Genomic DNA, 14,180 nt, shown 5'->3' on the forward strand with positions numbered 1-14,180 from the left:
CCAAAGTACTGGAGTTGCAGCTTTAGCATCAGTCCTTCCAATGAATACCCAGGACTGATCTTTAGAATGAACTGGTTGGATCTCCTTGCAGTCCAAGGGACTCTCAAGAGTCTTCTCCAACACCACAGTTCAAAAGCATCAATTCTTTGGTGCTCCGCTTTCTTCACAGTCCAACTCTCACATCCATACATGACCACTGGAAAAACCATAGCCTTGACTAGATGGACCTTTGTTGGCAAAGTAATGCCTCTGCTTTTTAATATACTATCTAGGTTGGTCATAACTTTCCTTCCAAGGAGTAAGCGTCTTTTCAATTTCATGGCTGCAATCACCATCTGCAGTGATTTTGGAGCCCCAAAAAATAAAGTCTGACACTGTTTCCACTGTTTCCCTATCTATTTCCCATGAAGTGATGGGACCAGATGCCGTGATCTTGGTTTTCTGAATGTTGAGCTTTAAGCCAACTTTTTCACTCTCCTCTTTCACTTTCATCAAGAGGCTTTTTAGTTCCTCTTCACTTTCTGCCGTAAGGGTGGTGTCATCTGCACATCTGAGGTTGTTGATATTTCTCCCGGCAATCTTGATTCCAGCTTGTGCTTCTTCCAGCCTAGGAAGGTGGAGTCAGACTAATCAGAGGGATCAGGAGAAGTAGGTGCCTCTGGAGAAGTAAGGGTTCTGTCAGAAGAAGGAGGAGCTGGGTTTTCCCTCTGAGAGACAGGAGAGCTTAGAAGAGAATCATATAAAATGTCAGGAGAGTCTTCTGGTCCTCCAGGCTTTAAATTATAAGAATTGTATCAGGCAGGATTTTGGTAAAGGACCACAAAGCCTGAATATAGGGACTCTCACTCCACTTTCCCATCCTGCAACAATAAAGATCCAATTGCAGGGTGATATTATACGTTAGAGACCCGTTTTTTAGGCCATTTTTCTCCATCCTCCAACTTACACAAAGGCCAGGCACAGCTACAATAGAATTTAAGTTTTTCCTTTTTTAGCCCTTCAGTTAAAAAAAAAATTCCAATTCTTTTCTCCCCCCTCCAACCAGGCTTATTAAACATAACAAAATTCTGTATACAAGGTGACCTAAACCTGCTGCTTCAAAACATGATACTTTCTTTATCTAGTATTTGATAAGTATTGATAGTATTCAATCCACAGAATGTCAAAAAGCAGTTTACTCTAAAATTAATAGAAAAGTACCCAGTGCATATTACATGAATGGTCTAATTACTGGAACTCTAATAGTTCTAGAAGATAATTAAGTATGACTGAGTCCCTGTGACAGGATGCTGGAGAACCACTATGAGTCATCAAGAGGCCATTTTGTGCACGGCCAGTGTGATGCTGTCGTGCTTCTAACATCCCCATTATCTAATTCTAGACATACCACGGGAATATCAGTGGGGTCTGAGGTTAGCTTAGCTGCTTGCTGGGCTAAAACAGATATCACCCCAGCATGCTCATGTGACAGGGTTCTGAGGCAGCCCAGATTGAGCCATTGTGAATCCGTGCCTAGCGCTCCAACAATGGATGGATTCTTCATCGTGTCCTCCAAGTACTGCTCTAAGGTAGCTCCATCCCACTGTGCATTGCGTTTCTTCATCACTGGTGTCAGGTCAGAAATTCTGATTCTCAAGTACACGCTGTATATAAGTATGTACAGAGGCGTTTCTTCTGGCTCAGAGGGGGCTCCTCCCATGTTGAGTAACCTACACCTGAGAACAAGAGAGCACTCCTAGAATGGAATCCAGTGTCTCAGAAACATTTACCAGGAAGCTGTAACCTGGATATCAGGGCGTCCCCCAAATTCCCTTCAAATCTGATGGGGTTTCAAGCATCCTCTACTCTCCCAGTGATTTCTGACCAGACATCTCTGGCCCTCCTTTTGACATTGCGCAAGTTGCCTCCCACAGCATACCCAGAGGAGGACTTTGGAATTAGAGCAGACTGGTTGTCAGGACTTTCCTTAGGAGGTATTCCTTGTCTAGAGAGCTTATGTCCTATAAGTCTTCCTACACTGGGATGTGGGCTTCCCAGGTAGGGTAAAGAACCTGCCTGCCAATGCAGAAGATATAAAAGACATGGCTTTGATCCCTGGGTCAGGAAGATCCCCTGGAGAAGAGCATGGTAACCCACTCCAGTATTTTTGCCTAGAGAATCCCATGGACAGAGGAGCCTGGCAGATTTTGGTCCATGGAGTCTATAGAATTGGACACAACTGAGCAACTTAGTACCCACTCATGCATGCCCACTGGGGTGTACTCCTTGTGACTGAGCATCCACAGAGTTTGTAATTTAGGCTTCTGGGTAGTGGTCAGCCTGATAAACCATAGCAGTGTGTTGGCTGCCAAGGCCTGGGGTGAAGGGAGTCCAGTGGATGCAAAGAGGAACCCTTGGAGAAATTGGAGCTGGGCACTATGGAAGATGGGCTTCCCTAGTGGCTCAGATGTTAAAGAGTCTGCCTGCAATGTGGGAGACCTGGGTTTGATCCCTGGGTTGCGAAGATCCCCTGGAGGAGGGCATGGCAACCCACTGCACTATTCTTGCCTGGAGAATCCCCATGGACAGAGGAGCCTGGCGGGCTACAGTCCATGAGGTTACAAAGAGTCAGACATGACTGAGTGACTAAGTGCAGCACCCAGCAGTGTGGAAGATGGCACAGGGTCTACGGCTTGAGGGCTGAGAGAGAAATTGTCATAGTAAATTTCTGAGGATTGAGTGAAACGAGAGACTAAACAGCAGGAAGACCCCAAATCCTTTGCCCTATCTGCCTGGCAGCTAAGATAGAATGGAATCTGTTTGACACAGACAGTACCGGGTATGACAGTGGGGCTGCAGTTTAGGAATGACATCCTAAACTCCTTCCCTAAAAGGGCTAGGAGATAAAATGTGGAGAGAGACCTGCTTGTATGAGTCAAGTGGGAAAGAAAAGAATAATGGAGGGTTCCAGATGGGACAGTGAAAGAATGAGAGTGAGACCGCTTGGGTTCAGAAATCATGTTTCCACCATGTTCCACAGGACAGCGTTAGCTGTCCATCAACCATTATTTGAATCTGCAAGGCCTGGGGATTCCCTTGCCAGCCACAGTGTTGCTGGCGGGGCCATAATGCTGTGAGCAGACAGATTACACCTAGCATCATCTTGAAAAGAAAGCAAAGGGGAGAGCAAGAGAAAGAAAGCAAGAAGTAAGTTAGGGGCCTCAAGCCGCAGCCATGTGAAGCCTGCAGTTTACCGTGATTTTCTGAATTCCTAGTTTTCGGCGCCAGTTTTACTTCTTCCTTTCCAATACATTTTATTTCTTGTTGTCGTCTAATTGCATTAACTAGATCATCCAGTAAAATTTTGAATAAATGATTGTCTTATTTTGAACCACTTTTCCCTTCTTTGCATAAATCTTTGACTTTCTGGCATAAATCCCGTCATGATATAGAATCTTTGGAATGTGCTTTTGGATTCAGCTTGCTAGTATTTTGTTGAAGATATTTGTACTTATAAAGGATACTGATCTATACAGTTGACACTTGAACAATGTAGGGATTAATGGCACTCACCCCCTGGGGAGATTGAAAATCTGAGCATCACTTCATAGTTGACCCTCCCACTATAAAGTGGTTCTGTATCCATGGATTTAACCAAACTGAGGGCATGTAGTACCGTGGTATTTATTGGGAAAAAAAATCCACGTATAAGTAGACCCCAATAGTTCAAACCCAAGTTGTTTGAGTCAACTGTATTTTCTTTTCTTGTTATATCTTTATCTAGTTTTGTATCAGTAATGCTGGCTTCATAGAATGAGTTAGGAACTGTCCCTCATCCTCTATTTCTTGGTAGAGTTTGAAAAGAATTGATGTTAATTCTTTAGATTTTGGTAGAATTTACTAGTGAAGACATTTAGGTGGTCCTGGAGTTTTCTTTGTTGGGTGGTTTTGATTACTGCTCCAGTCTCTTTGGACTTCCTTGGTGGCTCAGACGGTAAAACGTCTGACTACAATGCAGGAGACCCAGGTTCAATCCCTGGGTCGGGAAGATCCCCTGGAGAAGGAAATGGCACACCACTCCAGTATTCTTGCCTGGAAAATCCCATGGACAGAGAAGCCTGGTAGGCTACAGTCCATGGAGTTGCAAAGAAACAGAAAAGACTGAGCGACTTCACTTTCACTTTCATTACTTGTAATAAGCCTATTGAGATTTTGTTTTCTTGAGGGTTCTTTTGTTTGTTTCCAATTTGTAGGAATTTGTTCTTTTCATTTAGAATATCTAACTCATTAACTGTTAACTAACTCGTTAACTAACTGGCATATAATTGTTCGTAACAGTCTCTTATAATCATTTTTATTTTTGTCAGGTTAGTAGTAACAACTCCAGTTTCATTCCTGATTTTAGTTATTTAGAGCTTTTTTTGGTTGTTAGTCTAGTTAACGGTTTCTAATTTTTGTTGATCCTTTCAAAGAACAAATTTTTACTTTTATTGATTCTCTGGGTTTTCTCTCTTTCATTTTCATTCATATATATTTTCTTCCTCCTGCTGTTTTTAAGTTTAATTTGCATCTTTTTTGGCTGGCTCAGCAGTAAAGAATCTGCTTGTCAATACAGGAGACATGGGTCCAATCCCTAGGTAAGGAAGATTCCTTGGAGAAAGAAATGGCAACCCACTCTGGTATTCTTGTCTGGGAAATCCCTTGGACAGAGAAGCATGGCAGGCTACAGTCCATGGGGTCGCAAAAGAGTTGGACATGACTTAGCAACTAAACAACATCAACATGGATTTTAGATCTTTTCACCATTTACTGCGTTCACTGCAGTACCTGAGCACTGCCTTCGTTGCATCCCTTGTTCATAGAAGACTTAATATTGTTAAGATGGTGGTAATCTCTGAAATTGGAGAAGGCAATGGCACCCCACTCCAGTACTCTTGCCTGGAAAATCCCATGGACGGAGGAGCCTGGTGGGCTGCAGTCCATGGGGTCGCTGAGGGTCAGACACGACTGAGCGACTTCCCTTTCATTTTTCACTTTCATGCACTGGAGAAGGAAATGGCAACCCACTCCAGTGTTCTTGCCTGGAGAATCCCAGGGACAGGGGAGCCTGGTGGGCTGCCGTCTATGGGGTCACACAGAGTCGGACACGACTGAAATGACTTAGCAATCTCTGAAATATTCTATATATGGATATTCTATATGGATAGATAGGGTGGGTATTCTATATATGGAAAGTGTATCCTCCTCCATATAGAATTTACGAATACTTAGTTTTGTTGTTGGTTAGTACTAATTCTTAAATACTCCATTTACTTCATTGCTTTGGTGAAGCTCTTTGGGCATTTTCTTTCAGTTGTGAAGTTTTTGATTATTAGCTCATTCCATTTACTTGAAATGTCTGTTCAAGTTTCTATTTGTTCTTGACGCAGTTTCAATAGTTTTTGTCTAAGACTCTATGTCATCTGGGTTCATTGACATAAGTTGTTCATAGTATTCCTTTAAAATCCTTTGTATTTCTATAAGGTCAGTGATGATGTCCCCTCTTTTATTCCTTAAAATCCTTTGTATTTCTATAAGGTCAGTGATGATGTCCCCTCTTTTATTCCTGATTTTGTTCATTTAAGTCTTTTTTTTTCTTTTTCACTCTATCTAAATGTGCATAAATTTTAATTCACCTTTTCAAAGAACCAACTTTTAGTTTCATTGATTTTCTATATTGTTTTTCTTTTTTTTCTGCTCTAATTTTTATTTTCCTTCTTGCTTACTGTGATTTAATTTGTTCTTCCTAGTTTTACAAGGTTCTTTTTTAATATAGGCATTTATGAATATAAACTTCCCTCTAAACAAGGGTTTAGTTTATCCCATAAATTTTGGAATATTTTCATTAATCTCAAAATATTTCTTAATTTCCTTGTGATTTCTTCTTTTAGCCATTGTTTAGAAGCATATTGCTTAGTTTCCACATATTTTGAATTTGTCATATTTTCCTTTGTTACTGATTTCTGATTTCATCCACTGTGGTAGAAGGACCTATTTTGTATAATTTCAAGCCTTTTACATTTAAGATAGTGTCTTATGGCCTAATTCATGTCTGTCGACATCTCTATGCATTTGAAATAAACATATACTCTTGTGTTTAGTGGAGTGTTCTATAGATATTTGGGCTTCCCACATGGTGCTAGTGGTGAAGAACCCACCTGCCAGTGAAGGAGAGTAAGAGATATGGATTCGATCCCTGGTTTGGGAAGATCCCCTGAAGGAATGGATGGCAACCCACTCCAGTATTCTTGTCTGGAGAATTCCATGGACAGAGGAAGTGGGAGGGCTACAGTCCATAGTGTTGCACAGAAGTCAGACACAACTGAAGTGCATGCGTGCATGCTGGTTGGTTTATAGAACTTTTCAACATTTCTATATCCTTTTGATCTCAAGTCTAGTTGTTTATCCTTACTTAAGCTTTATCTTTCTTTTCCTTAAATTGGAAAATCTCAATTGACCAATCTTCAAATTGACTGATTATTTATTCTACCAGCTCAATTCTGCTGTTGAGTATTTTGATCATTTTTTTTCATTTTAGTGATTGTGCTATGATATCCACGTTTTTAAAATAATATTTACCTCACTTCAGTCGCTCAGTCATGTCCTACTCTTTGTGACCCTATGAATCACACATGCCAGGCCTCCCTGTCCATCACCAACTCCCGCAGTTTACCCAAACTCATGTCCATCGAGTTGGTGATGCCATTCAGCCATCTCATCCTCTGTCGTCCCCTTCTCCTCCTGCCCCAATATTTCTCTACTTAATTGATATTCTCTATTTGTTGAGGCTCAGAAGTTTCTTGAAGGAAAGAATACACTGGAACTAAGTGAATATTTGTAAATATACATCTTGCTATCATGGTCCTTTATACCATCCAACAATGAATATTAACAGAGATGAAGGCCCTAGCCACCCCACCCCCCCACCCAGTGTATTATCAGTAAGGGCTTGTAATCCAAATTTGATTCCAACACCAGGAACATGAGCATCACCTGGGAGCTGGTTAGAGATGTAAAATCTCAAGCCCTGCTCCAGATTCCCAAATCAAGCTGAATTTTTAACAAGATTGGGCTTCCCTGGTAGCTCAGCTGCTAAAGAATCTGCCTGCAATGTGGGAGACCTGGGTTTGACCCCTGGAGAAGGGAAAGGTTACCCACTCTTGTATTCTGGCCTGGAGAATTCCATGGACTGTATAATCCATGGGGTTGCAAAGAGTGGACATGACTGAGCGACTTTCACTTTCACCTCCCACACACACGTGCATTAGAGCTTGAAAAGCAGTGAGCCAAAGGTCCTAGAACCCATCACATTTTCAGAGCCTTCAAGGTATACCAGTATTTACAACAGCAACTTTGCATTTATCTGTATGACTCTGATAAATGTCCATCTTCCTCTCTAGTTTCAAACTCCACAAAGGGGGTTGTACCTCAGAGCCAGGCACATAGTGAGTGCTGTAAAATCTGTCAAATAAATCAGTGACTCTGAGATCTTATAACTCATTTGCTTCTTCTAACTTCAAACACTTTAGGAAGAGGTTTTATTTCTAAAATATTTGGAAAACTTCAGTTTTCTCAGATCTCCTAGAAATGATTAGGAAGGATCTCTGAGATAAGGAAAAAACTGAGATAAGGAAGCTGAAGTTTTTTATTATCTTTTGCTTAAAGTATATATTTATACAAAATTTGAGCTTCCTAGCCACTAAGGGTTCTCTGAGTCCTGGAAAGGAAGAAGCTAGTAACATATTCTCTATAATAATTCTGTAGGACTAATTGTCAATCTTTAGATTTGTCTATCAGGAAAGATTAGGAGTAAAATGTCACTAACCAAATCAACACTTTTTTTAAAAAGGCTCATAATTCATATATATATACTTATTTATATCTTTATACTCCTTTACATAAAAAGATTTAAGACAAATGTTTAGAAGTAAATGAGACATGAGAAAACATAACTAAAGCAATTTGCTGAGGTATGACATGTTATAGTGATTTTCCGATCTTTCTCAGAAAGCATAATAATGTGGTAATATCTTTCAACTAGAAAATTATTCACAACCTGAAAGTTGAGAGTTATATTTCATTCAATGGCAATTTTTAGGACTTCAAGCCTGGGAGGCAGCATCTCAAGTAATCCTGAGAGAACTGCTCCAAGAAAGCAAGGGAAGGAGCCAGGTTATATAGAAGTCTTGCATTAAAGGGCAGGTAGTCTGAACATCAAGATTATTGTTAAAGAAAACTAGATATCTCAAGGAATTTCTCACTTTTTTTGGTATGGGAAGATGCAAGAGTCTGGGCTCAGTGAAATCATTTCTTTGATATGCAACTCAGCTCCCTGGGGTTTCGATCCCTGGGTTGGGAAGATCCCCTGGAGAAGGGAAAGGATACCCACTCCAGTATTCTGGCCTGGAGAATTCCATGAACTGTATGGTCCATGTGATCGCAAAGAGTCAGACACGACTGAGCAACTTTCCACTTCACTTCACTTCCCTGGGGCTAGTATCCTGTGTTTTCACATCCTGAGTTTCCTCAGGGCTCACCATAGGGAGTGGCTGCAGGCTAATGGCTGCTAGATGGTAGGTATTCTTTCCTTTCTCAGCTCTGTTTCTCAGGGCTCACCAGCTCAGGTTGGAGGGCTGCAATTGCTGATGACTGCGACATCCTCTGTTTACTGATAATGGCAATATTTTATCATCTTTGTTCCCAATATTCCTGGTATTAAAGTGGTTCTACTATAGATGGCTTCTGTGAAAACTCAAATTACCTTGATAATTCTTCCAGGTAAAAAAAAAAAAGAAACTCAAAGAGACGATTGGTATTATTAACAGTGTTTTTATTTACAAAGAATTATTTTTATTTGGCTGTTTGGAAAACCACTAACATTTTTCACTTTTAGAAAACATTAAATAATAAACAAGATGTTATACAGTACTTTGGATAACTTCTTCGATCAGTGTAGTGCAATGTACTATTGGCACCTAAAAGTCAAATTTTCTATTTTCCCCTTTCATCTCCCGTTGTGCAGTTATATGACCAAAAAGGAAATGAATCATTAAAAATGGATCTAAAGCTGTATTTCCTGGCCCCTAACTCAAAGGCTTGCTGATTTATATTCCCCCTCCAGCCCTGCCTCCACCAAGTTAAATGATGAAAGATTCTACAGTCCTATTGTTCCAAAAACAATACCATTTTGTGGGGCCTGGAGATTCCAGTTGATGAGAGAAACTCCTGCTATTAGGTGAAGGAAAGGTCCTGGCAGTGGTGTTGGGCATGGCACTCTTTTTCAGTAGCCAGGTTAAGTTGTCACACACACTGCAGGGAGATTGCACCAGATAAAAATCTCTCTCAAGCTATGTTCTTAGCTATAGTCTCTCTAAAAATTTGAAATATCATCCATTAAGCAAGTGAAAGGGTTATAACTTTACTAAGAAAAAAAATACACACCACCACATTAGGCTGTCACTGAGATACTAAAATATCTGCCCATCATACTCTTTTGGAATAAATAGATTTTACATTTTTTCCTATTTTTTTTTGGGGGGGGGGGGTTGTTTTTGTAACACTTCTAGGCTTGCCATAAACAGAGAGACCTTTTCATGAGCTCAGTACTGTGGCTTTCCCCCTTTTGATTCCTCTCTATTCGGAGGCCAAGAGGGAAATACCTCAGTTAGACCTTAGCTTAAGTCCATGTTACTTAGGCCTGGAAATTTTCATTACATAGTAATACAATCAAGGTATCTTTGGAGAGATTCTGTAATCTGTTACTCTACCTTGAGGTAAGAACACTTTTAACCATCTTAAATTAATAGAAAAGAATGTTATCAAATTTTTGTAAAGTCTTAAAAAAATTCACACTTTTTTTAAAAACAAAAGATTCTAATTTAACAATTGTCCCTGCCAGGAAACGCTCCCTCACACTCCAGTCTAAGCCTGTTTCCTCTTGTTCTATTCTTAGTGCATGTGGAGAACAGCTGGTCACCATCCTCTCTGTACCAACCCTTTATATACTTGAAAACCAGCAATGGTTTGCCCCTCAGTCTTCTCTTCTCCATGCTGAATAATCCCAGTTCCTTTAACTTTTCATCATAGATCTTTTTTTCCAACCCTTTAATCATCTTTGTGATTCCTGGCAAAAACAGCAGAAAATATTTTGATTACTTAATCAGAAACGAAAGCCTCAGGAATAAGTTGCCTTTTAAAAGTTCGGTATGTATATTTTTAAACCTACAAGTAAACTTTGCAGGGAGGAAATGTAGTCGGGGCTCATTGATCTTAGAATTCCAATCTTGTCCTGTGGCCCTAGTGTGTGTTTGAAACCCATTCCAGCACATCCAGCGCCTCAAAGCATGAGATTTGCCTCCTATCCTTTCCTGACACAACAGCACATAGGTCATGATCTAGATCTGCCTAAATTTATACTGGTTTAAAATTAGTATGAAAATCTATTCAACGGAGCTTCCCCCATGCTTCCAAACACCCTGCTTCCACAAACAGAACCTTTTCTTCAAAACAACCTGAACTTTCATAAAGCTTCTTACAGATTACCAGAAAGAGCCTTGATGTTACGGTAAAAGCTGTTGGTTTTCAAGCGTAACCTGAGACAGTGAGGGTTTTATATGTTAACCTCAGTTTCCTGTCTATTACTGAATGGTCTACTGTCCTTTGTAGTGATCAAACTCGATGCCATTAAATTCACCTCCTATGACCACAGCCTGACACCTCTTCCAATTTTCTCTTGCTGCCAATATAAAGTCATGGAACTGGATGCCATTCCACCGCGTATTTTTTAACTCAAGAGATCACAAGCTGCCTTTCCCTTGCAACTAGAGTCTGTAACAATTAGGAACACGTAACTACTTATTACCAATAACACATTTACACAAAACACAATACTACTAACGAGGGATTATGTGCCCACTTTACATAATTGTCTTTAGAAGAAAAATACAGTTAACAAGAATAAATGCATCTTGATATGTTATACACCCTTCTTTTACAAAGAGAATGGCAGTGAAAGAGTTCAGGAACTATCCATACCGAGTGGAGAGCAGAAACCAAATTTCACAAGCACACTGTACAACACATCTTAGGGGAAGTCACTACTACTTGTGGTACAACACTGAACAGATAACAGAATGGCCATTTGCACAGATTTCTTCTGAAACCTTCTCCCATAATTTGCTACAAGAAACACCTTGCAACCAGGATGAAGGATGGTATAGGTCACACACGCCGAAGGCCTTCTTAAGAGACTCAGCATGAAAGGTTAACACCCAAAAATGACTTTGGACACATCTACAGATGCCCTCCTGTATTTCAAGGAGGGTGTCACTGTTCGTTGGGATTGCACAACAAAAGCAGGCCAGCGGGATGTGGGTCACCAACCAGACTTTCCTGACCCACTCTTTTCCTAGGCCTGATAAGACGGAGGAGAGGACAGGAGGTGAAGGCTGGAAAAAGAGGAGGGAGCAACACAGGGGTTCTTTGCTAGTTCTGGAGTTGCTCACGTTCTTCAGAGCAGTGGCCTTTTTTCAAGCTCACATCATCCAATCCAATCTCCCCAGTGTGACCATGCCTTTTTTCACCTTTGAAGATGACCTAGAGAGAGAACGCACACACGGGTCAAGCCTCCTCTGCTCCTGTCCAATGTCTGCTCATTTACCAAAATAAAGGCAACCTTTCCCCAAAACTAAATAGTAAGCTTAACAGAAGGAAAGACTAGAACAGAGTTGCCAGTGTCACCGATGCTTGCCTTTTGGTAGGAATTTAAGTCATCAGTCGACTGTTCACCAGATCACCTTACCCAGAATCAGTTCTTCTTTGAAAAGTCATTCTAAACAATAGACTAGTTACATTTAGGAATGATTATGAAGTGGAGACTTTGTCAAAGATTACCAAGGTCAGAAGAAAAGAGTGGGATGGAATATAATGGTGTAGAAATTAGGAGCCAAAGATCTGAAAGATCACAATCATGCAGCCTATCTTAGATGTTTTCCAAGTTTTGTTGCTTAAAATGGAGCAGAACCAAACACCCTGATGCAATCACAGCCTTGGTCACTTATGTAAAGACCAAAGTCTTTCCTGCATTTTATCTTCTGTAGAGTATCCTTGCTCCTTTTAAAACAGAAATCTATGTTAGGGTGTGAAACAACTTACTGTTTTTTATCTCCAAACAATGTAAATATTGAGAGAAAATTTCAGAAAAATAGTAAAACAAAATCCAATTCTCTGATAAAAGCTGTCTTCAAGGACTCCATCCTTTCTTTTTAAAGCAGTTTCTAGAAACTATACATCTAGTTATAGATGCAAAATCCCCTAATAATTTTTATAAGTATCGCCATAAAGACGACACATTTCCCAAATGCATTCACTATTTCAGTGGGGTGTTATAGATCTTTTATTGCCACCTATAACTTGATTACTTCAGATAAAATTTATATATTCCATCGAAGCTTTCCCCACATCCTGTCCTGAATAGAATAATACTTTCCAAACATATTGTTCTGGTTCCCACCCAAGGCTGCTTAACTATGATCTCTGAGCCAAAGAGGGGGAAAAAAAGACTTTAAAGAAACATTTAAAAAATAACCCACTTTAGGGTAGCTCATGGTGCTCATAGTTTGAAGTATAAGGAGTTTGAGTAAAAGGAAAAGCAGGTTAAGTCCACCACAACCCCCACCTTTTGAAGTTTTTGTTAACTTTTTTTAACTTTTGCAACTCCTAATTTTTTTTTTTTTTTCCATTAAAAGTAGGGGCTGTTCACCAGGGTCAGGGGAGAGGTGGTGATCAGAGGTGGCCGTGAAGAACATGTATGAAGGAGCACGGGGTTAAAGAAAGAAGCAAGAGGCAGGGTCACCGCGCCTGGAAAATGCAACAGCCTCCGGCCTGAATTCAGGAAGAGAGGAGGAGGCTTCCACTGCAGACCCCCGAGTTCTCCTCTGAAAGGAAAACCTCCCCGGTTCTGCGTCCCTGGTGGGTCTACTTACGCTCTTGATGTCGGCCCCTCGCAGGGTGATGTGCGTTTGCCTCCAGCCATGGCCACCATTTCTTCCCCACAGGGCTGCTCCGTGGGCACCGTGTTTTCTCACTAACACCTGGAGCGTGCCGGAGTGCAGCCCCGTCACCTTGTGCCTGAATGACAGGCACAGGTCCCCTGCATGCAGGAGGTGGCCGAGAGGGAGCAGCAGGCGGGCGGCCCTTCCCAGCGGGCCTTTGGCTGCTGAGACTGTCAGATACTGTCCACCTGCAGGGGAAGAGCAGGGCCGTGTGTGCGCATGCGCTCAGGTGTCTGCTGGCACCAGGGCGGGGACTGGCGCTTCACTTCTGTCCTGGTAAGCCTCAGGCTGTGCCAGTCATTTGTAAATAATTGCAGACTTTTGAAGGAGGAAGACAGGACTTATCTCTATGACTGTCTTAAATTCTGTGGTTTTCTATTAACAGAGAACCTTTGCTCATAAGGGGCACAGATTATGCCAAGAATGCCTGCAATAGTAATCTTAATGCTATAAATATTTCCAGTTGAATATGATCAGACACACACAGGCAAACACACACTCACCACCTCTTGATCCGCATACATCTACTGCCTGCCTGGTGTGGTGGTTGCCTTAAGTTGCCAGGGAGAATTTTCTAGGTGGATTTTCTACTTCCCGGCAGTAGAGCCGATGGTGATTTAAAGGGACACTAGATCTGATTATTCTCGCTTCTCCCCACTTAAAAAAAAAAAATCTCTCAAGGGAGAAGGATCATTTACAAATGAGTTCACTGTGGTTCTCATACCTGACCTCAAGAAGCAGCAGAAATGTTCTGGGAACCTGCCACCCTTCCCAGAGCATCAGTATTACTTGGAGGCAAATAGTTTAAAACATGTTTATATGAAAACAAATCCATAACAATGCAATTAATATATATAATTTCTATTATGTATACATGAATACAAAATGTTAATAAAATCTTTCCCTTTGGAAAGGTCACTTTGATGATCTTGGATCCTCAGGGCTACAGCTTTTGCTTCCCCCTATTGTTAGAGGAACTGCAATTAAGGGGGAAAGATTTGAGCAGCAGTGATGTGGAAGGGGGTGCTGCTTCTCAGGATAGGGAAAGCTGCAAGTCATATTTTGAAACTCAGTCCGTGTACAAATGACATTCCCCTCAGGCTGTTTTAT

At 41.0% G+C, this 14,180-nt stretch overlaps 1 protein-coding gene and 1 pseudogene across 7 annotated transcripts in view; both read right to left on the reverse strand.

Moving 5' to 3' along the window:
• Positions 1–969: 969 nt before the first annotated feature.
• Positions 970–1,937, reverse strand: LOC139183529 (ragulator complex protein LAMTOR5 pseudogene; annotated as a pseudogene).
• Positions 1,938–8,831: 6,894 nt separating this feature from the next.
• Positions 8,832–14,180, reverse strand: part of NPNT (nephronectin) — an 80,773-nt gene continuing 75,424 nt past the window's right edge. For 6 of the 7 annotated variants that reach the window (XM_070791106.1, XM_070791107.1, XM_070791108.1 and 3 more), the window contains 3 exons: positions 13,002–13,258; positions 11,523–11,613; positions 8,832–10,141 (listed from right to left, as the gene is read on the reverse strand). In XM_070791106.1, the coding sequence (XP_070647207.1) occupies positions 9,897–10,141; positions 11,523–11,613; positions 13,002–13,258 (593 nt within the window). In that variant the 3' untranslated portion in view covers positions 8,832–9,896. The remainder of the gene's footprint in view (positions 10,142–11,522; positions 11,614–13,001; positions 13,259–14,180) is intronic. The other variant, XM_019962349.2, reaches the window with a different exon arrangement.

This window comes from Bos indicus, chromosome 6, assembly GCF_029378745.1.
Source record: "Bos indicus isolate NIAB-ARS_2022 breed Sahiwal x Tharparkar chromosome 6, NIAB-ARS_B.indTharparkar_mat_pri_1.0, whole genome shotgun sequence".
Classification (NCBI taxonomy): domain Eukaryota; kingdom Metazoa; phylum Chordata; class Mammalia; order Artiodactyla; family Bovidae; genus Bos; species Bos indicus.